The sequence below is a fragment of the Neoarius graeffei genome, chromosome 8, assembly GCF_027579695.1.
Source record: "Neoarius graeffei isolate fNeoGra1 chromosome 8, fNeoGra1.pri, whole genome shotgun sequence".
NCBI classification, from domain to species: Eukaryota; Metazoa; Chordata; class Actinopteri; order Siluriformes; family Ariidae; genus Neoarius; species Neoarius graeffei.
This window is the reverse complement of record NC_083576.1, coordinates 58817084-58843850: the sequence shown is the minus strand read 5'-3', so window position 1 is coordinate 58843850 and position 26767 is coordinate 58817084. Positions and strand designations below refer to the sequence as shown.

Here is a 26767-nt window from a genome sequence, read left to right as displayed (position 1 = left end):
ATGCAATTACCTAGGAAAAACTGTTGCACGATATCCCCATATATGCCTATGGTGCATGTTTTATTTTTGACCCTGTACGTATAATTTTAACCCTATGTTGATTTCAGAAAGCCCAAAATAAATGTAAATGTCTCCACCCAATTCTTGTTTCTTTTTTCTGTTAAACATGGATGTTATACAATCATTCAGAAAAAGAACAGTTCAGCAAGATTACTGAAAGCCCAGTATAACCATAACCTTCAGTTCCATGATGAGTGTATGTAAACTTCTGACCACAACTGTATGATCATACTTTATATATTTTGAATATGCATCAAACCCATATTCCCCATATATAATAACATAGTTTTCAAATATGTTTTCATTATGTAAATATTTTGTATCTGACTTGTACAAACCATTTAAAGATGGTTTAAGATAACATATTAACTGTTTTAACATATGGATAAGGAGTTATAGTAATTTTAACATGTATTCATTCTGCACGACATATTGATAAGAGATAAAGGAGTCTTAAAGGATTTTTAGAAAACTTGAATATGGAGCACTTTCTTCCTTTCTGTTGGTGTCCTTTAATTTGCTTCGTGGATGAGTTTCTCCATCAGTTTTTGAGGTACAACAGAATGACTCAAAACAGAAATGGGCATCTTTCAAAAAAAAAAAAAAGAGGTGGACAATATTGCTGTCGTTATTGTTGGCTTGCTAAAGTTGCAGTTAGAAGAGACATCAAGACTGAAGTCATTGGGGTATTTCAAGTGAACATATATTTTTCTGAGTACCTGGAACTGTGTGTATTTTTAATAAATAATTTTTTTTTTCGTGGTCCAAATCCTGCGCTTCTGAACTGAGCGCTGATGATAACTTGGGTCGTCCTTCTCCTCTTTAGTCCGAATGACATGGCGTCCCTGATTTCCATAAAGAACTTCAAATTTTGATTCGTCTGACCACAGAACAGTTTTCCACTTTGCCACAGTCCATTTTAAATGAGCCTTGGCCCAGAGAAGACGTCTGCGCTTCTGGATCATGTTTAGATACGGCTGCTTCTTTGAACTATAGAGTTTTAGCTGGCAACGGCGGATGGCACGGTGAATTGTGTTCACAGATAATGTTCTCTGGAAATATTCCTGAGCCCATTTTGTGATTTCCAATACAGAAGCATGCCTGTATGTGATGCAGTGCCGTCTAAGGGCCCGAAGATCACGGGCACCCAGTATGGTTTTCCGGCCTTGACCCTTGCGCACAGAGATTCTTCCGGATTCTCTGAATCTTTTGATGATGATATGCACTGTAGATGATGATATGTTCAAACTCTTTGCAATTTTACACTGTCGAACTCCTTTCTGATATTGCTCCACTATTTGTTGGCGCAGAATTAGGGGGATTGGTGATCCTCTTCCCATCTTTACTTCTGAGAGCTGCTGCCACTCCAAGATGCTCTTTTTATACCCAGTCATGTTAATGACCTATTGCCAATTGACCTAATGAGTTGCAATTTGGTCCTCCAGCTGTTCCTTTTTTGTACCTTTAACTTTTCCAGTCTCTTAGGCTACATTTACACTAGACCGTATCTGTCTCGTTTTCTTCGCGGATGCACTGTCCGTTTACATTAACCCCCCTGAAAAAGCGGGGAAACGGGAATCCGCCAGCGTCCACGTATTCAATCTAGATCGTATCAGCTCCGGTGCTGTGTAAACATTGAGAATACGCGAATACGCTGTGCTGAGCTCTAGCTGGCGTCTCATTGGACAACGTCACTGTGACATCCACCTTCCTGATTCGCTGGCGTTGGTCATGTGACGCGACTGCTGAAAAACGGCGCAGACTTCCTCCTTGTATCACCTTTCATTAAAGAGTATAAAAGTATGAAAATACTGCAAATACTGATGCAAATACTGCCCATTGTGTAGTTATGATTGTCTTTAGGCTTGCCATCCTTCCACTTGCAAGTAATAAGTGATATGCGCTGGGATCTCACACACAGCGGCTCAGTCCCGAATCGTGGCTTGTTCACTTCACTCGCGCGCTCTGTGAGCTGCGCAGGGCCGGAGTGCACACCCTCCAGAGGGCACTCGCTGTTCAGGGCGGAGTGATTTGGAGCGCAGGATGCCTGCGGAGCCGAGTGTATCCGCGTATTGGTGTTGCTGTGTGCACGGCTAACGGTTTTAGTGTAAACGCGAATCATTTTAAGAACATTAATCTGATGATCCGCTGATTCGACGTAATGTAAACGTAGCCTTATTGCCCCTGTCCCAACTTTTTTGAGATGTGTTGCTGTCATGAAATTTCAAATGAGCCAGTATTTGGCATGAAATTTCAAAATGTCTCATTTTTGACATTTGATATGTTGTCTGTTCTATTGTGAATACAATATCAGTTTTTGAGATTTGTAAATTATTGCATTCCGTTTTTATTTACAATTTGTACTTTGTCCCAACTTTTTTGGAATCAGGGTTGTAATCAGCGCTCGAAACTAACGGTGTCCCGATGTCCCGGGGACCATAAAAAATGTCATCGGGACACAAAATTATCATATCTGGGACAATCCCGGGACAATGGAAAAAAATAGATCTAGAAAAAAAGTTCAACATTAATATTATTTACAAAGCCGTAACACATACGTAGACATTCACCTAATTTGTTAATTTTAATTTTAAAACGTTAACAGCGAAAAATACGTAGTAGCTACACTTTCGATGCACCTGCATCAGTAGGCTACAGAGCAGCGCATTCTGTTCTAGAATCTTCGGCCGGTGTCCGCATTATATGGACTTGGAATGGAATTGCTACCGCACACGCTGCGCCGACTCTTGCCAGAACAAAAATGCTGAAGTGGTTGAAGCGGACCGACCGCGGGGAAGAAACTGAAAGCCCAGACATAATGTCTCCAGGACCTTCAGGATCCAAAGTGTCATCGCCTGGTCTGCAGGCAACGCTAGCAACTGAATGAACTTAATGAACACTGTTAGACACGTTATAAAATACAACAGGAATGATGTGGATGATATTGACGGAAGATACCGTTCAACAGAATAAGTGAGTTTTCTTGGTGTCTTTCTAGTTCAGAAAGTTTAGTCAGTCAGCAGCACAACTAGGCTCGGACCTGCCACTATGCTGATGTTGCTAACATTTGCACCCGGCAGCGAAAGTTCATAAAATGGATAACGGAAAGTTCATAAAATGGATAACGGAAAGTTCATAAAAATGGATAACGGTAATGGATAACGGAAAGTTCATAAAAATGGATAACGGTCTCATCTCATTATCTGTAGCCGCTTTATCCTGTTCTACAGGGTCGCAGGCAAGCTGGAGCCTATCCCAGCTGACTACGGGCGAAAGGCGGGGTACACCCTGGACAAGTCGCCAGGTCATCACAGGGCTATGGATAACGGTAATGGTGAAAATTATAAGTTGGCCTTATAAGTGCCCACAGATATTCAAGGTATAAGTAGATGAAATTAACATAAAAGGGGTCTTATTTTCAACTAAAGTGTACTGCAGATGTAGGGAGTTGAAACATTTTCTGAATGAGCTAGTTGGCCCCTTTAAATAAACGGGTATCTATTATCAGTATCAGTGAGATCGCCAAAGTTTAATAAACTGAAAATGCAATAACTGTAATTTTGAAGTAGATGATGTATAGGACATGTGTCGCTTGTGTCTTGTGACTTATTGTAAAAATGATATAAAGGGTTCAAAATCGCATAGTTACAAATATAATAGTAACTTCATATGATAATATTAACCACTGGTTATTTCAGAGAGGAAAAAAATGGGGACACTATTGCTTCCATTCGGGACAATACAACACAGAATTCGGGACCACTGGGGGACACAAAGAAAAAAAGTTAATTTCGAGCCCTGGTTGTAATGTGTATAATTTTTTTATTTTTTTTTTTAAACTGGTCTTATAGGGAGCTAGTCAACTAGGCAGGAAATATACAAGAGGGTTTCCATGGCAACCAGAGCCTGAAATGTCTGGCTGATGAGGGAATTATTTTATTTGTGGACTGCTCTAGTGACAAAGTGATGACAGACAAGGGAATCACTTCCTGTGTGGGTGTCCTTTAAGTAAGATTTAAATTTCTTAACAATAGATATTGTCTTAGCAGCTTTCAGAGAAATGTATAAATTCAAAATAGAAATTTTACATATGTGAATTTATAAAAATTTGTCCCTTATGAGCAAGCCAGAAGGCAACAGTGGCAAGGAAAAACTCCCTGAGAGGACATGAAGAAAGCTTAAGAGGAACTAGACTCAAAAGGGAACCCACCCTCATCTGGGTGACTCTGGATAGTGTGAATTTTTTTTTTTTTAATAAATAACTCTCTTCTATAACTGTGTACTATATGGTCTAAAAGTGCAATCATGTAACCAGGAAGAAAGCTTGAGGTCATTCGTTTTAAGATGAAGTCTATTTAGATGACGTTATCAACCGTTCACTCATGAAGACTTGGCAACTGCGTCCTAATGTTACATTTCAGTCTTTTGAAACAACGTACTGGTTTTCTAGTAACATCATCAGCATTTAAATGCCATTCTGCATTATTCCCCCATAAGATTATGCGCTGTATATTTGTTTACTTCATTATTAAGCTTTTTGACCTTGTCATTTGAAATGCATTTGTTTCTTGAGTCATTTGATCTTTGTCGTTGCAGCTCGTCGTTATCTGGAAAAGACAAAAATAAATTAACTTTACAGGTAAGGCATGAAGAATGGACTAGAATGTGTATCTGTGTGTCTGTTTTTCATTAAAGCTATACGGCTTTTCGAGTTCATAAAATCGGTGAAATTTGGTTACTGTGATATGTTTATTCCTGTAATGCCTCACAAAATATCAGGCCATTCTGTGGCTGGGGAGTTATTTAATTTAAGGGGATTCCCGAGCAAATAATGTGCATGAAATCGCTTGCTTCGCGCAGTCAAGCAGACAGAAGTCGTCCGTGTGAGCATGCGCAGGTTTTTTCATCATCTTTTGGGTTTTACGGCAGCTGGCATCCAGTGTTGCATTACTGCCATCTACAGGTTTAACTCGACCATGCACTGACAGAAGAAGAAGAAACCTTTGTCACATGCACACTTCAAACACAGTGAAATTCATCCTCTGCATTTAACCCATCTGAAGCAGTGAACACGCACGCACACACCCAGAGCAGTGGGCAGCCACACCAGAGCGTCCGGGGAGTAGGGGTGGGCGATATGGGCAAAAAAATATCTCCGATATTTTTTTGGATTTTGACGATAACGATAATTGGTCGATATTTTTAAAAATGTGATTGGAATTCTCAGAGTTATACCTACTTGGAGATTACAATAATGGGCACAATGTTTAAGGAAAACATTTATTGTCTTTAAACAAAAATAACTTAATTGAACTACAATGCAGAAATATTGAACTCTTGTAATAAAGTGCTCCATGCATCCATGAGAATTATTGCACATCAACAGCAAGTGCTTATGGCCTTATTAAAGTTCTGTCCAGGATTTTACAAAAATATCACTTAAAAAAAAACTTTACTAAAAAGGTTTTCTCAAATAAATAGAGATTTGTAAACAAAATACAATGTTGAGAAAAAAAAAATCCACAATTCTCAAATAGTAAAAATACCCAGTATTATCACAGTTTAGGACAGATGCCAGAACTTTGCAGAACTTTGAACATTTGAACATTCGTCAGGCTTGAGTGAAGCCCGGTGACATGTCACAATATTTCCTCCTGTGCTGAATGCTCTCTCTGAAGGGCTGCTTGAGGCAGGGATACTTTTTAGCTAACTTTCCCAGTCTGGGGAAATTTATCTCGTGTTTTCCACCATTCAAGTGGATTGACATCACTGTCCACCTCCGGTATCATAAGGTAGCTCTTGAGCTCCTTTTCTATGGCAGTAGCCTGTGACTCCCCTCTCACTTGTTTTTTGAAGTAACTGCCGAAAAACTTCTTTATCTTTTTGGCTGGTTCATTGGTGTCACCACCATCTGCTCCACCTTCAGTGGCGGCACCTTGAGCTGTGGTAGTTGAGGTGCCTGGAGAATCGCTCTCTTCCTGAGTTGCCATAGCCATAAGTTCAGAGGAAATTGTTGACATTATCATCTGATCATCATCATTGTAACGGTTTTTAAACCGTGGATCAAGTGTGGATGCCACACTTAAAATGCCATCCACATTGTCATCTCTGTCTTTTTGTATTTAGGTAATCCAGAATGGTTTCCTTGAATTTTTTTTTTTTTGTGAGATCTGTATCATCAGACTCCACTGCCAAGACCTCAGAGTTAAATAATGACAGGATGGGTTTCAGGTAGGAGAATGTTACTCCTTGCTCACCTGAAAGGGCATCTGTAAACTCAAGCAGCGGACTAAGTGCTTTGCTCACTGATTCTAGCATATCAACATCTTGCCATATTGGGATAAGATGTCTGCGTGTCTTGTCTGCACTTAGCACATGACGAATGGCTTTTCTTGCTCAATAAATCTCTCGATCATACGCTGTCTTGAGCCCCATCTTGTTGGTGATTCTGTGATGAGTTTATGCTCTGGGAGCTTCAGCTGATTTTGAGCATCATCCAGAGCTTTCCTCAATTTAAAGCTGTTGGAAAAGGTTCCAACCACCTTCTTGCAGACACCAATGGCTCGGTCTATCCTAGTATCATGCATGCTCCTCTCTGGAAAATATTTAAAATGGAACATCATTATTAGCAGTGTAGCAACATTAACAGTGTAATGATGTACCATTCAGTGCCATGTATGTTGACCTTATAATACCATGCATTGCAGTTTAAAATGGCAGTTAATTTCATATAGGCTTAGTGAGTGAGTGTCCAATAACAAAAAAAAACTAGGCTTATAAAAAATATACATTTTTTTGTTCTTATAATGTATATACATTATAAGAAAATGTTATATACATATTTTCACTTTTCGCGACATTGATGACACATTTGCTATTTCATATCAACTGCAATAGATAAGAATATTGAAATGATAACTCACCAATTGCGATATGAAGCCGGTGACCAAAGCACGGTAACCTTTTCCAGTTGTTAGTTCTGAGTGCACTGACGACGTTTGCACCGCTGTCGGTGGTTATGCAAACCATGCCCTCATCACTCAACGACCATGATGCGAGGGCATCTTTCAGACCAAGGGCAATGTTGGCTCCTGTGTGGTTGTCTAGGAAATAGGACATCTGCAAACAGTAACTCCGAAGTAGCCAAGATTTGTCAATGAAATGCACGGTCAGAGAGAGGTATGGCTCCAATGTTCTGCTCGACCATAAATCGGTGGTTGTTGCGAAGTGTGTCACCTTTTGCACTTCGTTCATCACAGCTTTGCGAGTTGAATCATACAGGGTGGGGAGAGCAGTTTCGCTGAAATATTTACGACGAGGCACACTGTATCGCGCGTCTAAGACGTTCACAAGTTCTATAAAGCCTTGTCCCTCCACCAACTGCATCGGTAACATCTCTTTGGCTATGAACTTGGTGATGGCATTTATGTCTTGCCATCGTTGACTTTTTTTTTTTTTCTCATACGGCGCTTTTCTGCTGAATGATTCAGCAAGCGTCTGCTGGGTATGCTGACTAGGTGGCCTGCTTGTGCTTGGTTTATCTTGAGCAGCAGAGTCTCGAAGTTTCTCATATTCTTCGTACTCCTTCCTATGATTGGTTCAGAGGTAGCCCGCCCTGGCAGCGCTCTTTCGTTCATGGGAGGGCATGGGGGTCAGGGTGCCACATCTGGGGAGGCTGACCTCCCCTGCGCGAGTTACGAGCGTTCAAAGTCGGGCTGGCCCAAGGCCCAGGGCCGCCCCACGACATGTCTTTGGACTGTGGGGGAAACCGGAGCACTCGGAGGAAACCCACGCAGACACGGGGAGAACATGCAAACTCCACACAGAAAGGCCCTCCTCGGCCGCTGGGTTCGAACCCAGAACCTTCTTGCTGTGAGGCGACAGTGCTAACCACTACACCACCATGCCACCCACAGCTACATCATTCTGTCGCTAAACAAACAGCTGATCACACCGAGGTGCTCGCTGACTGCCGATATTTATTAGTTTGGTCCTGCGTTTCCTTTCCTTCACAACATAACGTCTTTTCTTCTTGCTTTCCGTTACTGTAGTCGGTCTTTCACGTTTCATTTGCATCCTCCATTTTCCTCTCCTGTTTCAAATTTGTATCCCATACAAATTTGTGTGAACGGGGAAAGCCCACCATGTGATGCATGACGTAGTATCATGAATTGGGTCATGGTGAAGCAGGAAAAAATAGTGGAGAATTTAGGGCCATTTGGCCCTAAATTCATTAATTGTTGTTATTTAAAAAAACTAATAAAATTGCAAGTCTGTGATTCAAATTCAGTAGCTTTCGGTCCACTAAACACAAATAATTACCGTATTTTTCGGACTATAAGTCGCACTTTTTTTCATGGTTCGGCTAGCCATGCGACTTATACTCCGGTGCGACGTATATATGTGTTTGTTTTTTTTTCACCGCGGAATAACTGGAGCTGATGCTGAGTCTGACGACAGCCACGCAGAAGAAGAGGAAACGGCGCTTCGTCTGCCGCTGGAGTTGGCAGAGTTGTTCAGAAGCGACACCGAGGATGAGGAATTCAATGGATTTGCTGATTTGGAGTGAAATCGCCAGCTTGATAAACTTGATTGACCTGTGTTTTATTATTAATGATAGGGCTATAGTTATTTAAATAAGTTATGTAATGATTTTAGGCAGTGCTTAATTTGTGAAGTGGGAGGTCCCGGAACGCAGGAGGTGGGTGGGTCCGGCGACTCAAAAAAAAAAAAAGGTGGGGGGTGGTTTACTATAACTTTACGCGCACACGCCTATTGTGTGTGTAAAAAAAAAAATAATAATATCAGACATTATGATCTTAGAAAACGCTTTAGTGACGAACAGTTACAGACAGTAATATGTCGTGATATGTTATAAAATATTATTTTTATTAGGCTATATATTAAATTATATATTAAATTTATCTTCTAAAATAACAGACTACTCATATCACAACCGGTTTATTTCACCATTGGAGATCAGATCACACAAGACATGAGTTAAATTACTCTTTTTAAGGATTTAAGTAGGGTATTTAAAAGCGGTTGTTGTTTTTTTTTCACTAGACAGTTGTCTTTGGAGATGATATACCTATAGCCTACTTGACCTCTGATTTAATGAAATAAAATTCGACAAAAATGAAGAATGACACTCCTCGATGATGACTACAGCTTTAATAACACAGATGAAAGAGCCATGGGGCGATAATAAGCCCTACCGGTAAAAATATTCTAAAAGCAAACTGATTAATGCATCAGTAATAGGCTACTAATATTAGTTATAATAATAATAATAATAATAATAATAATAATATAGGCTATTAGTAATAACGATAGTGATAGTATTAAAGATAGTAGTAGATATTTAAAATAATCAGACTAGGCTACTTACAGGGCAAAGGGCGCGTTATCACTGCTCAGCTGTTCGTTTATTAAATAAACAATGCAGTCGCGCAGGAACCACGCGCCGCTTATCAGATACAATCACAGATTCTATGGATAGAATAACCCTTCAAAAAAGTGCGACTTATAGTCCGGTGCGACGTATATATGTTTTTTTCGTCTTCATAATGCATTTTTTGGCTGATGCGACTTAAACTCCGGAGCGACGTATAGTCCGGAAAATACGGTAGGTGTCAGGAAAATTCTTTTTATGACTTACACTTTTAGGTGTCAGGGAAAATTCTTTTTTTGACAAAGGCCGTCTACATTTTAATATTTGGATTTAAAATTTTGTAATAAAGCAGCATCATGTACATTAGCGTTAAATGTATAAAGGTACATCTGGAGCTGTATTTACAAAAAAAAAAAAAAAATCGTACCATGCACCTACATGTTCTGAGCAAGGTTTCTTCTTTAAACCTGTTCATGACCCTGCTGAAAAACATTTTCCTTGAAGAAATCCTAAGCCAAGAGGAACAGCAGAATTGATTTTTTCACTAAAGATAATGGAGCTACACCATGGCAAATGCACAATGTTTCATTTTAACAAATCACAGTTGAGGATAATTTATTTTTAAAAGCTTGTTTTATGAATTTCACATATCTTGATTGTGCCATTAAATGCAGTGCAGCAGCCATTTAGGATTGTTCCTGGTTTAGTCTTCGTGACAAGGGAGCCTCTGGACTAGTGCTGTTTGCAGTCTCTAACCTGCTTTTAATGCTAAAATACTTTCAGATGTTCTGGGCTAAAACAAAGTATTAAAATCAGGACGATCACGCCCCCTTCTGGCACATTTGATAGTTAGGAACCACTGTTAGCAAAGATTGATTGATTGATTGATTTAATTTCTTTATTGGTTAATGTATTCTGTGATAAACATGTACACTGTGGTCTTGAAACTGAAGTGTCCTTTCTGTTCTCCGCAGCAGAAGTTTGTGCGTTGCTCAGTACGAGCTGAGGTCAGACACCTGAGGAAAGTACTGTGCCATCGACTCAACGTGGAGAGGCACCAGGTCCATGTCATTCATTCTCCTTATTCAGAATAACCTTTGTGGGTGTTTTTATTTTATTTATTTTAATTATATTATGCCACTTAAGGCAAACTGACTATGGCTTTTATTCATCAAGCCTCAAAAAAGGAAGTTCAATATTCGATAGAGACTGTGACTAAAGTCACAGTAATTTGCGCGAGCTGACCTTTGTCAATTGAAGGTCAAGGAAAAGTTGCACCCTGCTGCCCTGAACAAAAAAAAAAAATTAAAAAAACTGATTTAAAAAAAAAAATCATGAAAATTGACAGTTATAAGTGATTTTGAAAAAAATAATCCTGTTTTTCATGGATCGTTCCAGGTCACTGATCCAGATCAGCACCAAAAGTCATAGCAATGTCATTCAGCCCAGTGGTATTCTTCATGTGAAATTTGATGACTGGTTGAAAACTGAGGGAGAAATAGTGTCCTAAAAGAATGTTAGAAGAAGAATAAAGTACAACCCCGATTCCAAAAAAGTTGGGACAAAGTACAAATTGTAAATAAAAATGGAATGCAATAATTTACAAATCTCAAAAACTGATATTGTATTCACAATAGAACAGAGACAACATATCAAATGTCGAAAGTGAGACATTTTGAAATTTCATGCCAAATATTGGCTCATTTGAAGTTTCATGATGGCAACACATCTCAAAAAAGTTGGGACAGGGGCAATAAGAGGCTGGAAAAGTTAAAGGTACAAAAAAGGAACAGCTGGAGGACCAAATTGCAACTCATTGGGTCAATTGGCAATAGGTCATTAACATGACTGGGTATTAAAAGAGCATCTTGGAGTGGCAGCGGCTCTCAGAAGTAAAGATGGGAAGAGGATCACCAATCCCCCTAATTCTGCGCCGACAAATAGTGGAGCAATATCAGAAAGGAGTTCGACAGTGTAAAATTGCAAAGAGTTTGAACATATCATCTACAGTGCATAATATCATCAAAAGATTCAGAGAATCTGGAAGAATATCTGTGCGTAAGGGTCAAGGCCGGAAAACCATACTGGGTGCCCGTGATCTTCGGGCCCTTAGACGGCACTGCATCACATACAGGCATGCTTCTGTATTGGAAATCACAAAATGGGCTCAGGAATATTTCCAGAGAACATTATCTGTGAACACAATTCACCGTGCCATCCGCCGTTGCCAGCTAAAACTCTAGTTCAAAGAAGAAGCCGTATCTAAACACGATCCAGAAGCGCAGACCTCTTCTCTGGGCTAAGGCTCATTTAAAATGGACTGTGGCAAAGTGGAAAACTGTTCTGTGGTCAGACGAATCAAAATTTGAAGTTCTTTATGGAAATCAGGGACGCCGTGTCATTCGGACTAAAGAGGAGAAGGACGACCCGAGTTGTCATCAGCGCTCAGTTCAGAAGCCTGCATCTCTGGTGGTATGGGGTTGCATTAGTGCGTGTGGCATGGACAGCTTACACATCTGGAAAGACACCATCAATGCTGAAAGGTATATCCAGGTTCTAGAGCAACATATGCTCCCATCCAGACGACGTCTCTTTCAGGGAAGACCTTGCATTTTCCAACATGACAATGCCAAACCACATACTGCATCAATTACAGCATCATGGCTGCGTAGAAGAAGGGTCCGGGTACTGAACTGGCCAGGCTGCAGTCCAGATCTTTCACCCATAGAAAACATTTGGCGCATCATAAAACGGAAGATACGACAAAAAAAGACCTTAGACAGTTGAGCAACTAGAATCCTACATTAGACAAGAATGGGTTAACGTTCCTGTCCCTAAACTTGAGCAACTTGTCTCCTCAGTCCCCAGACGTTTACAGACTGTTGTAAAGAGAAAAGGGGATGTCTCACAGTGGTAAACATGGCCTTGTCCCAACTTTTTTGAGATGTGTTGTTGTCTGAAATTTAAAATCACCTAATTTTTCTCTTTAAATGATACATTTTCTCAGTTTAAACATTTGATATGTCATCTATGTTCTATTCTGAATAAAATATGGAATTTTGAAGCTTCCACATCATTGCATTCCGTTTTTATTTACAATTTGTACTTTGTCCCAACTTTTTTGGAATCGGGGTTGTAGAAAGATCCTGAGTGAGAGTAACAAATTGTGCCATCGCTGCTAGCGCAAATTAATAACTGACTAAAAATTGGGAGTGACAATTTTGGTTCTGCTCTTAATTTGCCAGGATTCATAAGTTTCTCCTAGAACCTAGAAATGCCATGGACAGCCTAAATGACAACAAGCAGCTGTTTGGCCATTTGGATGACATTTTTGATCTGGACTTGATCTTGCATACTGAGTGTTTCTTTTTTTTTTTTTTAGATATTTTTTTGGGCTTTTTGCACCTTTTTTTTATTGGATAGGACAGTGCAGAGACAGGAAATGAGCGGGAGAGAGAGAGACGGGAAGGGATCGGGAAATGACCTCGGGCCGGAATCGAACCCGGGTCGCCCGCATTCATGGTATGGCGCCTTAACCACCTGAGCCACGACGCCCCCTATACTGAGTGTTTCTTAGGACTGGGGAAGAAGTCTCGCAGCAGTGACGATAATCAGGCGACGCTCAGCATAGAATAAACAGTACACATGGTATTTCCCTTCCACTCTGCAGGAAATGAACACCATGCCTTTTTGCAGATGGGTGGCTTCAGTAATTGATGGATACAAAATGAGAGACATAAATGCAGTATTACAATTAACAGGAAAATCTCTCCTCCAGCACCCATGGGTCCTTTTACAGAGCCCTTCCAACATTTTGATGTTAAAATTTGAATGCAGACCTTTAACAGTTTTGCTCGTTATTTCACCCTTGATGTTTATCTGTCCTGTAAAAATCTTTGAGACAACCGAGAAAAGGGACATGAACTCATAATTTATGCATATTAGCACTTAAAAATCACATTTAACAGACGAAGCCTAAAATACACACATCCTCGAGCAGAGCGAATTGGAGAACAACTTCAGAATAACTCGTCTAATGCTACAGTGCTGTCCATAAAATGCAATTCAGTCATAAACGTCGATTCTACTACTCGCTGATTAGTCTAAATTAAGGGTTCGCTTTTTGCAACCAGGTACCACTTTAACTGTTTAAAAAAAAAAAAATCTCGACCCCTTCAGTACAGATTTTTGTATGCATAATACAGCTATTCAAATATTATGCTCATTTTTCAGATGTGTACAACAGTGTTTTAATCGAGTCACTAAACTTCAAGTCCAAGTCCAGTCTCGAGTCCCCAGTGTTCAAGTCCGAGTCATTTAAAGAAAATTTCAATTCGAGTCTGAGAACAAGACTTAGGGTTCGTACGGTCATGGAAAACCTGGAAAAGTTATGGAATGTGATTTATGTCGTTTTCCAGGACTGGAATACTCCTGGAAACACGAGCACCCTGGAAAAGTTATGGAATTTATCCACCTTCCTCTGTGAACAGACAATGTGATTTAAAATTGGTTATTGTATATTGTAAACAACTTATAATAAGAAAATCGTGCGTGTTGATTTGATTAACCGGCCAGTGCGGAGATCATTACTGATCCGCTTTTTCCCCCTCTCCGGCCACTGTTCATATCATTTGTGACGTGCGTTGCCTAGATGCAATGTAAACTTCCCTCAGTCTTTAGATCAGATCGCGTGGCTTGTACTATGCCAAGAGACAAAGTACACAATGCCAGGGAAATGTACATTTAATAATGTCTGGCTTCATGCCGAAAAATACAAATCATGGTTGGAGAGGGTAGAGGACCCTGGAAAAGCCAAATGTGTCTTGTGCAGTAAAATATTCGACATGGCTAACATGGGAGAAGCAGCTCTTACTAGCCATGCCAAAGGCGCTAAGCACCAAGCTGTAGTCACTGCCCGCCAAGCAAACTCAGTCGCCAGTTTTTTTTTTCAACCTCACACGACGACACCCACATCCACGCCGACATCTACCTGCATTACTGCCACTTCGTCTTTGAGACAAGGAACGCTTTCAAGTGCTGTGACTAGAAATGACTCGCTTACTGTGGAGATATTCTGGGTGCTAAAGGTAATCAAAGCTCACTACTCCTTCAAGTCGTGTGAGGATACAGCCCAGTTGTTCCAGGCCATGTTTCCTGATAGTCAGATAGCCACAAGATTTGCGTGCGGTGAACGCAAGTGTGCATATCTCTGCACATTTGGACTATCTTCATAAGGTAAAGAAGAGAATGAGAATGCGAGATTGTGAAAGCAGCCATAATATTTATATCCTGTTTATTCCGAACATGCATATTTGATGGTTGAACATGTTGATCGAATAACAACGCAAACAATGGACTCCAGTCTTCAGCTCAGACAAAATAAGTGAGAAGGAATGAGGTGAATGCAGCACCAAATAAGAGAAGCAGAAAGAATGTAACTCAAGAAAGCCCCTATTAATCCATTAAATGTCTAGGTTCACATTTGTGAACCCCTACTACAACACACCTTTCCTATTAGTTTCACTGTAGTTACTGAATAAATAAACTTAAATGGTTATAATGTGGGGCGGCACGGTGGTATAGTGGTTAGCGCTGTCGCCTCACAGCAAGAAGGTCCGGGTTCGAGCCCCGTGGCTGGCAAGGGCCTTTCTGTGTGGAGTTTGCATGTTCTCCCCGTGTCCGCGTGGGTTTCCTCCAGGTGCTCCGGTTTCCCCCACAGTCCAAAGACATGCAGGTTAGGTTAACTGGTGACTTGAAATTGACCGTAGGTGTGAATGTGAGTGTGAATGGTTGTCTGTGTCTATGTGTCAGCCCTGTGATGACCTGGCGACTTGTCCAGGGTGTACCCCACCTTTCGCCCGTAGTCAGCTGGGATAGGCTCCAGCTTGCCTGCGACCCTGTAGAACAGGATAAAGCAGCTAGAGATAATGAGATGAGATGAGGTTATAATGTGGAAAATTCCTTTTAATTTTGTTCTAAGGGTGTGCACATTTTGGTTGCATCATCGCTTCTATTAAACACCTTTACTTTGTACTAACTATGGTTTACATAATATTTGGCATATACACACACAACCCCGATTCCAAAAAAGTTGGGACAAAGTACAAATTATAAATAAAAACGGAATGCAATAATTTACAAATCTCAAAAACTGATATTGTATTCGCAATAGAACATAGACAACATATCACATGTCGAAAGTGAGACATTTTGAAATTTCATGCCAAATACTGGCTCATTTGAAATTTCATGACAGCAACACATCTCAAAAAAGTTGGGACAGGGGCAATAAGAGACTGGAAAAGTTAAAGGTACAAAAAAGGAACAGCTGGAGGACCAAATTGCAACTCATTTGGTCAATTGGCAATAGGTCATTAACATGACTGGGTATAAAAAGAGCATCTTGGAGTGGCAGCGGCTCTCAGAAGTAAAGATGGGAAGAGGATCACCAATCCCCCTAATTCTGCACCAACAAATAGTGGAGCAATATCAGAAAGGAGTTCGACAGTGTAAAATTGCAAAGAGTTTGAACATATCATCTACAGTGCATAATATCATCAAAAGATTCAGAGAATCTGGAAGAATCTCTGTGCGTAAGGGTCAAGGCCGGAAAACCATACTGGGTGCCCGTGATCTTTGGGCCCTTAGACGGCACTGCATCACATACAGGCATGCTTCTCTATTGGAAATCACAAAATGGGCTCAGGAATATTTCCAGAGAACATTATATGTGAACACAATTCACAGTGTCATCCGCCGTTGCCAGCTAAAACTCTATAGTTCAAAGAAGAAGCCGTATCTAAACATGATCCAGAAGTGCAGACGTCTTCTCTGGGCCAAGGCTCATTTAAAATGGACTGTGGCAAAGTGGAAAACTGTTCTGTGGTCAGACGAATCAAAATTTGAAGTTCTTTATGGAAATCAGGAACGCCGTGTCATTCGGACTAAAGAGGAGAAGGACGACCCGAGTTGTTATCAGCGCTTAGTTCAGAAGCCTGCATCTCTGATGGTATGGGGTTGCATTAGTGCGTGTGGCATGGGCAGCTTACACATCTGGAAAGACACCATCAATGCTGAAAGGTATATCCAGGTTCTAGAGCAACATATGCTCCCATCCAGACAACGTCTCTTTCAGGGAAGACCTTGCATTTTCCAACATGCAGTATGTGGTTTGGCATTGTCATCAATTACAGCATCATGGCTGCGTAGAAGAAGGGTCCGGGTACTGAACTGGCCAGGCTGCAGTCCAGATCTTTCACCCATAGAAAACATTTGGCGCATCATAAAACGGAAGATACGACAAAAAAGACCTAAGACAGTTTAGCAACTAGAATCCTACATTAGACAAGAATGGGTTAACATTCCTATCCCTAAACTTGAGCAACTTGTCTCCTCAGTCCCCAGACGTTTACAGACTGTTGTAAAGAGAAAAGGGGATGTCTCACAGTGGTAAACATGGCCTTGTCCCAACTTTTTTGAGATGTGGTGTTGTCATGAAATTTAAAATCACCTAATTTTTCTCTTTAAATGATAAATTTTCTCAGTTTAAACATTTGATATGTCATCTATGTTCTATTCTGAATAAAATATGGAATTTCGAAACTTCCACATCATTGCATTCCGTTTTTATTTACAATTTGTACTTTGTCGTGTGTGTGTGTGTGTGTGTGTGTGTGTGTGTGTGTGTGTATATATATATAATATATACACACACAGTTGTGGTCAGAAGTTTACATAGAGTGACATGAATGTCCTCTTAGATATGAATGTCATGGCAATATTTGGGCTTTCAGTAATTTCTTTGAACTGTTCTTTTTCTGTGGCAGAATGTACAGCATACATCTTTAATTTAAAAAAACACACTAGAATTTGGTGCACAAGTTTTAATTTTCTTTGGGTTTTCTGAAATCAACACAGGGCCAAAAGTATACATACAGCACACCTAATATTGACATTTTAGAGGTTATGCGTAGTCATGGAAACTTGTGGCCAACTCATGGAAAAGTCATGGAAATTTGTTGGTTAAAATGTGTACCAACCCTGAAGACTCCAACTGCACCATTTGACGGTGGCTGTTGCTGCCTTTATGTGAAAGCGTCTCTGTTACTGTGTTGGACTAACGTTACTGCTCGCCTGCCCCATTTTAGTTAACAGGCTACAGAAAGCTTGTTCATCACCCAGCAAGCCCCGCCCAATATCAACAGGGCAAGTAACATGAGAGAGGGTTAACACTAGCTAGTTCATCGCTCAGCAAGCCCTGCTACAACAGGGCAGTGAACATAGCGTGTCACTGACTTCTCTGGGTGGAGTCTTACCAAATGATGATTGAAGTTCGAGGTTGTCCCCCGTCGTCTCCTCAATAGTTCTTCTACATATGGAACACGTAGCAGTGCATTTTTTTTTTTTCCCACCTCACGAGAAGTCTGAAAAGCAAAGCAGACAATCCTAGGGGCATTCTCTCCAGGCATTTTAGCGCTATTAACGTTAGTTTGTTCCTGAACAGGTGAATGTGCATTCTCTTGCACAAAATTCGTGCAAAAATTAATGTACAGTTAGGTCCGTAAATATTTGGACAGAGACAACATTTTTCTAATTTTGGTTCTGTACATTATCACAATGAATTTTGAACAAAACAATTCAGACGCAGTTGAAGTTCAGACTTTCAGCTTTAATTCAGTGGGTTGAACAAAATGATTGCATAAAAATGTGAGGAACTAAAGCATTTTTTAAACACAATCCCTTCATTTCAGGGGCTCAAAAGTAATTTGACAAATTAAATAATTGTAAATAAAATGTTCATTTCTAATACTTGGTTGAAAACCCTTTGTTGGCAATGACTGCCTGAAGTCTTGAACTCATGGACATCACCAGATGCTGCGTTTCCTCCTTTTAAATGCTCTGCCAGGCCTTTACTGCAGCGGTTTTCAGTTGTTTGTTTGTGGGCCTTTCTGTCTGAAGTTTAGTCTTTAACAAGTGAAATGCATGCTCAGTTGGGTTGAGATCAGGTGACTGACTTGGCCATTCAAGAATATTCCACTTCTTTGCTTTAATAAACTCCTGGGTTGCTTTGGCTTTATGTTTTGGGTCGTTGTCCATCTGTATTATGAAACGCCGACCAATCAGTTTGGCTGCATTTGGCTGGATTTGAGCACACAATATGTCTCTGAATACCTCAGAATTCATCCGGCTGCTTCTGTCCTGTGTCACATCATCAATAAACACTAGTGACCCAGTGCCACTGGCAGCCATGCATGCCCAAGCCATCGCACTGCCTCCACCGTGTTTTACAGATTATGTGGTATGCTTTGGATCATGAGCTGTACCACGCCTTCGCCATACTTTTTTCTTTGCATCATTCTGGTAGAGATTGATCTTGGTTTCATCTGTCCAAAGAATGTTCTTTCAGAACTGTGCTGGCTTTTTTAGATTTTTTTTTAGCAAAGTCCAATCTAGCCTTTTTATTCTTGAGGCTTATGAGTGGCTTGCACCGTGCAGTGAACCCTCTGTATTTACTTTCATGCAGTCTTCTCTTTATGGTAGATTTGGATATTGATACACCTACCTCCTGGAGAGTGTTGTTCACTTGGTTGGCTGTTGTGAAGGGGTTTCTGTTCACCATGGAAATTATTCTGCGATCATCCACCACTGTTGTCGTCTGTGGGCGTCCAGGTCTTTTTGCATTGATGAGTTCACCAGTGCTTTCTTTCTTTCTTTCTTTCTTTCTTTCTTTCTTTCTCAGGATGTACCAAATTGTAGATTTTGCCACTCCTAATATTGTAGCAATTTCTCGGATTTTTTTTCTGTTTTTGCAGCTTAAGGATGGCTTGTTTCACCTGCATGGAGAGCTCCTTAGACCACATGTTTTCTTCGCAGCAAAATCTTCCAAATGCAAGCACCACACCTCAAATCAACTCCAGGCCTTTTATCTGCTTAATTGAGAATGACATAACGAAGGAATTGCCCACACCTGCCCATGAAATAGCCTTTGAGTCAATTGTCCAATTACTTTTGGTCCCTTTAAAAACAGGGTGGCACATGTTAAGGAGCTGAAACTCCTAAACCCTTCATCCAATTTTAATGTGGATACCCTCAAATGAAAGCTGAAAGTATGGACTTTATGTCCATGTCCATTATATAACTATAACTTGAATATGTTTCAGTAAACAGGTAAAAAAACAAAATTTGTGTCAGTGTCCAAATATATATATGGACCTAACTGTAGCTACTGTATAACTATCTTATGCCAAATTGTGGCATGTTGCAAAAAATAATGAAAACATCTGAGTCTCCAGTTTACGAGTCCGAATGCAGTTAATGCACAAGTCCGAGTCATCAGTGCTCAAGTCACAAGTTCTTAAAATTAGGGCACGAGTCGGACTCGAGTACTACAAGCCTGGTGTACAATAACAGTCTGGCTGTTTGTTAGTGATGTAGAGCGTTTTGTTACTGAACTTTGCATTCACAGAACACATTTTTCCTAAAATTGCTGTAAGCTTTGCACCATTTATAGGCCTGTTTGTATTCCTGAGGTTTGTATTAACCCAATCAATTCAAGTGATTTTTAAAGTGGACTAATAACTATGAGAATGCTGTAATTACTATAACAAGTTTTGATTATTTTGCAATACCGTTGTATCATAATTTTAAAGAACTTTGAGAACTATGGGTCTGAGTAGTTTGATAATGTAACCCGAACCCTGTCCTACTTTGGACTGTAAGTAGTTTGTCATAAGAACCTTTTAGTCAACAGTAACTGAAAACCCTGATGAATACCAGCCATGTGTTTTTTTTTGTTTGTTTGTTTGTTTGTTTGTTTGTTTTTTTGGTACACTCCATACTTGCATCCTATATCCCTTTTTTTTAACTGCCCTGTATTCTGTGCTCTTATTGTGTTAGGTCCAGATGCTATTTAATAATGAATCCCTACCAGATCACATGACCATGAAGCGTCTCTGGTTGTCACACTGGTTTGGAAAGGTACTGCCATCTTAATCTCAGTTCTCTTGCAGTTGCTGTGCAATCGCTTGTTGTTCCCATCCTATATTTATTTCTTCGGCATTTACAATTTAAGCCAGTCATGGTTTGTTTATACAATATTCGGCTTGAGAGGTTTTTTTTTTTTGTCAGTATAAAAGATTTGTGTCACTTGTGCATTATTAAGAAAATGTGTTTTGGAAAAATTGAACAATTTTACAACAAAATGTCGGGGTGGAGTGGAATCATCAAAAGAAGAAAAATCAAAGTTTGATGGCTAACTTGATATTTAAGTGCTGGCTTCAGCTTGCCTGATGCACGTCTTTTGATCTTTTTGAGTCTTGAGTTTAGAAACAGTAACCTGCCTCATACTTTTCATGATGTGAACAATATAGTTCCAGCTGGATTAAGGCTTGTCAGCTTTTTGTGCTCAGTATTCTTATTTCTTTTTACCTACCCTTTAGGCTCAACCACTGGTTCTTCACTATGCCATCAAGGACAAGAGAGCAAGATAGGATAGGAATATAGTATCTACTGATGTAAATATTTTGTATTTCACATATTCTATTTTAATAGTTTTTTCTCTGCATATATATACTTATTTTTATTTTGTATTTTTGAAAAAAAAATAAATGTAAGTGTAAAAAAAATCTTGCTGTCAAAGTCTTTCTTTCAAGCCTTTTTTAATGATCCATTAAATGATCGGCGTGTCACATTTCCCTGGTTCTAAGAACTCTGAGACGCTGCAATTCTGAAAGTGTACACACGGGGGCGACATTAGCACGTGGTACAGAAGCGCGACGCTGCAGTGTCACACATTTCCATTACATAAAAGGTTAATTATAGTCTAAGCAGAGTTTGATTTGTAATGGCACATCAGACAGAACCTTCTTTGGAGCGTTTAAGACTGTTAATATAAAATAATTTATGTAGGTTTTATGACTTTTTAAATTGTGAGCCACTACAGATATAAGCTACAGATATCTGTCTGTCTGTCTGCAGCTTTACCTGCTAAATAAACAAACAAATAAATAAATACTGCTCAAAATGGTTGCCATCGTTTACCACATGTAAGCACCAATCCATAGTGTTCAAATCTGAGGAAATTACACATTGATTTTTATTTTTATTAAATCTGGTATTTTTCAGAGAACAAAGATGCCAGACCGTAACACTTAATTAAAAATCAAAACTCTTTTTTTTTTTTTTTTGGTCAAACCTCCAACAGTATTTTTGCTTCTCTGTCCTAACTATAATTAAATCTGTTTTGAACACAATTTCATGATTGTTTTATTATTTATTTCCATTAAATATTGTTTTTAAAAATCTATTCAAATGCATTTATTATGGCTGAATAAACTGTGGAGTAGAAATATTATGTGCCGTATAGTTTATATGGACCTGCCTCATTAATTTCCAAAACAATACTACAGCCCATTATTTGCGCATGCTATTATAATGATGATGATCGTGGTGGTGTACCGAATGGCAAATTTAAAAAAAAAAAAAGTATTTTTCTTCTTAAGAGCTGCACTAAAACCAGCTCTGTACGTACGTGTACACGCACATTTTATAATCAGATGATTATATATATATATATATATATATATATATATAAAGAGAGAGCAGGACTGAGTGGAGCTATTTTTGCGGCAGTTTGGCCCCTCAATTTGCGGCACTAACACGAATAGCCGATTCGGAGCCATTTTAGGAAAAACATAAAATGACTTCCTATAATATAATATGAATGCAGCGCTATGCAAGAGCAGAAGCAGAGCTGTTCGGGTTTACTTTGACTTTCCCCGCAGTGAGGAGTCGTTTGTGGTCGCTCTGGGCTTCTTCCATCTCAACCGAGCACTCACTAAAATCTACTTGACTTTTTAACCCCCACTATTCCAAGCCATTGAGCCAATTGTGTGCTGCAGAATTCTGTCTTCTTCCTGAGCGAAACGTCTTTGCCTTGATCTGCTCACAACTGATCCAAATCAAGCGAAAGATATTGAGCAGAAGGAAGGGACACACACACACACACTCTCTCGATTTCTTTAGGCTTCCCATTGAGATTTATTCATTAGGAGCCCCATGCTAATCCATTGCTATTCATGGGCGTTTTCAACACACGCATTTTAAAGGGGCCCAGATGCGCGACTCGGACTGTTTATACGCGGTAAAGGCGGGTTAACCTAATCAATCATGCTGACTAGTTCGGGTTGGGGAAAATTGGTAAACCATATGTCGAGAAGGGGAAAGCAATCTTTTGGTTGCCAGGCCTCGAGCTCAAAAGTCCTTGTGGCAATTGTTTTCTTTTCTTCCCCTTTGCTTTGTTTTTCTAGAGCAGAAGAGTGTGTGTTCATGGGGGGCTTGTTCATTTGTCCCGAATTGAACTCCAGACACTTAACCACTTAACACAGGCTGTGTAACCACGAGAAGACAATGTGTTCATAGCCACTGCTTAATAAAATAAATAAATAAATAAAATAAAAATCCAGTGTGTTTATGTTGAGTGTTAATCCTCCATTTCGATGACGTAACTAGATCATTATCTTATTTATATAGGCTACATCAGGATTTTTTTAAAGCACAGACGACAAAATGTATTTATATATGTTGCAAGATTGCACCGAGGCTTATATGACTTCAAACTTCAGGAAACAATCTGAAATATCATATAACCTTTATTTACATAAATGGTGATTAAATAGAATGTTACAATAACTTTATCGCGTAAATGCATCATAAGTTGCTTTATACACACAACTTCACCCCCTGTTATTTGGATAATTTGGCTATTATTTATTAAGAGTGGCTTTTCTTCCAGCCTTAAGGACCAGAATTACAAAAGATCTGACAGCAAATGCAACTGGGAACATTTCTAGAATATTCATTTCCAGAATATTAATCCGATGACCCAACTGACCTCTTTCTTTGCCATTGTATAAATATAAATATGACTATATATTTGAGAAATCCGTTGGGAGGGAAAAAAAAAAATCACATTTGGCAGATGCGTATCATTAGCAGCTATAACAGTAATGTAATGTAGTTGGTGTGATGCGACTGACGAACTGCGTATCGAAACAATTGCACAAGTTTCCCCTCATATCATGTGGCATAAAATGAGACCTTGAAAAGTACATACACATGTTGCATTCCTGATCTTGTACCACAGTCACTAATCAGTTCTCAAAATGAAAATGTACTCCTTCTCAGCTCGTCGTGAAGTGGAGGCTTTTACGATCCTTGTAATAAATTAGAACATGACAGAGAGACAGAGAGAAAGGACGGGAAATAAAAAAAATCCTTTCAATATTAAAGTTCTTCCGCAAAGTTCAACATTCGTGCAAAAGTTGTGTGGATAAAAACGGCTGTTCTGCTGCTGCAGTGAGGACATTTTCAAATTGATCAGCGCAGAAAAGAGACGCCTGGTGCGGAAAAACCTACTGCGCCAAAGTCTCAATCGTCCACCTCGATCTCTTCGTCCTCTTCGGAGAACTCGTCTGTGGTTTGGCCTCGGGATGAAGACGGCGACTGAGGGAAGACTCGGAGGCCATGTGCCGTCGGTGACGCGCTTGGTGAGATCGGGGCCGAACCACCGCCTTGCGCATCGTCCATGTCCTCCATAGACACGAGTTTCTGCAGCGCCTGTGGAGGGATCTTCTTCAGAGACTCGACATCCGCTTTCATTTCCTCCAGGTCTCTCTTGAGCTTAGCTCGTCGGTTCTGAAACCAGGTGATGACCTGTGCATTGGTGAGGCCAAGCTGTTGCGCGATCTGATCGCGGTCAGCCGGTGAGAGGTACTTCTGGTACAGGAAGCGCTTCTCTAACTCGTAGATCTGGTGGTTGGTGAAGGCCGTGCGCGACTTCCGCCGCTTTTTCGACACCTGCCGCTGCCCGAACGCGTTCAGGTGTTCCCTACCTGCCAAATCAAAACATACACACACAAAAAAAATAGTAATCATCATCATCATGTTTCCCATCAGCTTAAAATGCTTTATTGACTTCTGATCAAGGCGGCTAGGATTTGCGCGCGCATGTGCGTGTTAGGCCGCAGTTGTTCAGTCCAGCTGCAAAACATCTGCTCGTAGACAAAAATAGGACGCCTTCCAAAGCGGCTATTAATTGTGATTCATTTTCCAAAATATTTCACAAGTCAATTAAATATTAAGCAACAGTCTCCAACCACCTTGAGCACCAACCACACATCCCCTGACATCTCGAACTCCAAGGACAGTGTGCGGTTTACACAGTACAAACCCCGAGCAGAATTAGTTCACACACTGATCATCTTAAAAATAGGCTTGAGACTTAAATAAATAAATAAATAAATAAATCCCAAACATGTACATGTTATTCGATAAAGGAGGGGAAAAAATACATTTACCAAAAAAAAAAAAAAAAAATGACCAAAGTGACACATGGGAAAGGATTTAATGGATTTTTCCATTCCAGATATGAACTTGGGAGTTATTATTGACCAGAAATAATAATAATAATAATAGAACGCATACACAATGGTAGTAGAAGCCTTATATATATATATATATATATATATATATATATATATATATATATATATATGACATTTTATTCTTCAGATGTTACATCTGTGATAATTTAGTGTCCTTGGAGAAAGCATGCGACTTTTAAAGCATTTTAAAAAGGCCGATGGTAAGATATATAATAAAGAAATGGATACACAATATGTTAGGTGTGTGTGTGTGTGTGTGTTGTATTTTTACCTTCTGCCGCTTGTATAACGCTGACTTCAAGCCCTTTAAAAGTTTTGCTTGCCAGCTCCTCCAGAGCGCACAGGGGAGAAGACGGGGTGCTGAGGCCGTTCCGCACTGCGCTCGATCCCGCTACCTTCTCGAGCACGCGCGGCGGATACAGACTCGTCACCGACTTCTTCACGGACGGCTTGTTTAAGATATCCTCAATGCTGAACGGAGTTAGAGGCTTGTTGGAGTTAGCGGGGGGTGGCAGCTGATCTAAAGGACCCCGTCTCCTCTCCTCGCTGCCCGATTGCAACACCGCGCCTGCCTTCATGTCTTTACTGGAGGTCATGACAGTCCTGTGAGAAAGTGTTCAAAAGTTGTTTGATCTCGAGCAACAGCTTCTTTCTGCATAAAAAACAAACAAACCAACCCACGCTTTCTTCCAGGTTCGTATCGTTGCCTTTTTAAACGGAACCGCTGGCAGTCTTCGGTGTGAGGTGTTTGTCGGAAAGCACCATTGCTTCACAGGAGTGCGCTGCGCTGCGCTGCGCTGCGCTCTCACACGCACCCGAGCGCCAGTCCGCTTGGATCAAGCCCACTTTTCCCGAAGAGCCCCATGAATTTGTTCGGGAAGTGAAAATAACACGGGGCCCAAGTCGCGACACGCACAAAAAACAAGCCGAAGCGCAGAAAACAGGAGAGATCAAGCGACCGCTAACGAGTTGTTGTTGATTGGGCGAAGTTCAATTAGAGAAACTCTACGCCACTTGCTGACCCTCTGCTCCGTCTTAAAGGGCCAGACCCTAATAATTAATTGGACGCAAGAATAGGAGGAGTTTCCCCCTGCGGTGATGGCGAAGTTTAAAGAGAAGAGAGATGGCGAGAGATGTTTATACATCTGACACCCCACTCCTACTTAGGACGAACCACGTGCTCCACGCGCCTCCATCTCTGAAAAAAAAAGAAGGACAGTGTGAGCGCTCATTACAGGAACACCACCAGCGCTCCCTCGACTCAATTAGTAAAGACGATGTGTGCGTTCTTGCCAAGAAGTCCTGCAAAGTAGAGTGATTTCATTATTGCCGTGGCTAATTATTCAAATATCAGGCTCTGTTCTAAGGATGGAGCCTAAACCTAATACCATTCACTACTACATCATGACTGGGGATTATAATAATAATAATAATAATAATTAGACTGCATTTCCGCAGAGAAAATGCAAAGTGTGCTTGCTGAGCTGTAGCAGAACAGAAGAAAAAATTAACAATACAATTTGACATTTTAAAACAGAAAAGTGAACTGTTCTAAGTTTTAACAGGCATGAAAGATGAGAATATTTGCTAAGCCTTTTAAATTATTGTATAAATGCTTATAAATGGTGCACCACCACGTCTCCTTATTCACATTAAATCTCATAAAGTACATTTAATTTCAACACAAGTTTTCCTGCAAAACATACCAAAATACAAAATAGAAATATGCCTAGTCTAACTCAGAGTACCTAGTAAGAATTTAAAGTAAAAACAAACAACAAAAAAAGCGCGTATTAAGCTTGTGCGTAATTCTCTTGAAACATTTTTTACTTTGTGGTTGCTTGAATAGAAATAGACAGACAAGAACAGT

The 26767-nt window shown here is 40.1% G+C and overlaps 2 protein-coding genes across 5 annotated transcripts in view; one reads left to right on the top strand and one right to left on the bottom strand.

Annotated features, from left to right (window-relative positions):
• The window catches only part of pcgf1 (polycomb group ring finger 1), a 61880-nt gene extending 40869 nt beyond the window's left edge, over positions 1-21011 (top strand). For 2 of the 4 annotated variants that reach the window (XM_060927914.1, XM_060927912.1), the window contains 4 exons: positions 4657-4699; positions 10432-10515; positions 20351-20431; positions 20893-21011. In XM_060927914.1, the coding sequence (XP_060783897.1) occupies positions 4657-4699; positions 10432-10515; positions 20351-20431; positions 20893-20943 (259 nt within the window). In that variant the 3' untranslated portion in view covers positions 20944-21011. Of the gene's footprint in view, positions 1-4656; positions 4700-10428; positions 10516-20350; positions 20432-20892 lie in introns of all 4 variants that reach the window. The other 2 variants (XM_060927913.1, XM_060927911.1) reach the window with 1 other exon arrangement.
• A 2136-nt stretch (positions 21012-23147) lies between these two features.
• lbx2 (ladybird homeobox 2) lies at positions 23148-25909 on the bottom strand. Its single transcript, XM_060926970.1, has 2 exons — positions 25169-25909; positions 23148-24345 (listed from the first exon to the last, which is right to left on the bottom strand). The coding sequence occupies exons 1-2, from the start codon at positions 25491-25493 to the stop codon at positions 23882-23884; spliced, it is 789 nt and encodes a 262-aa protein (XP_060782953.1). The 5' UTR covers positions 25494-25909; the 3' UTR covers positions 23148-23881.
• Positions 25910-26767: the final 858 nt, after the last annotated feature.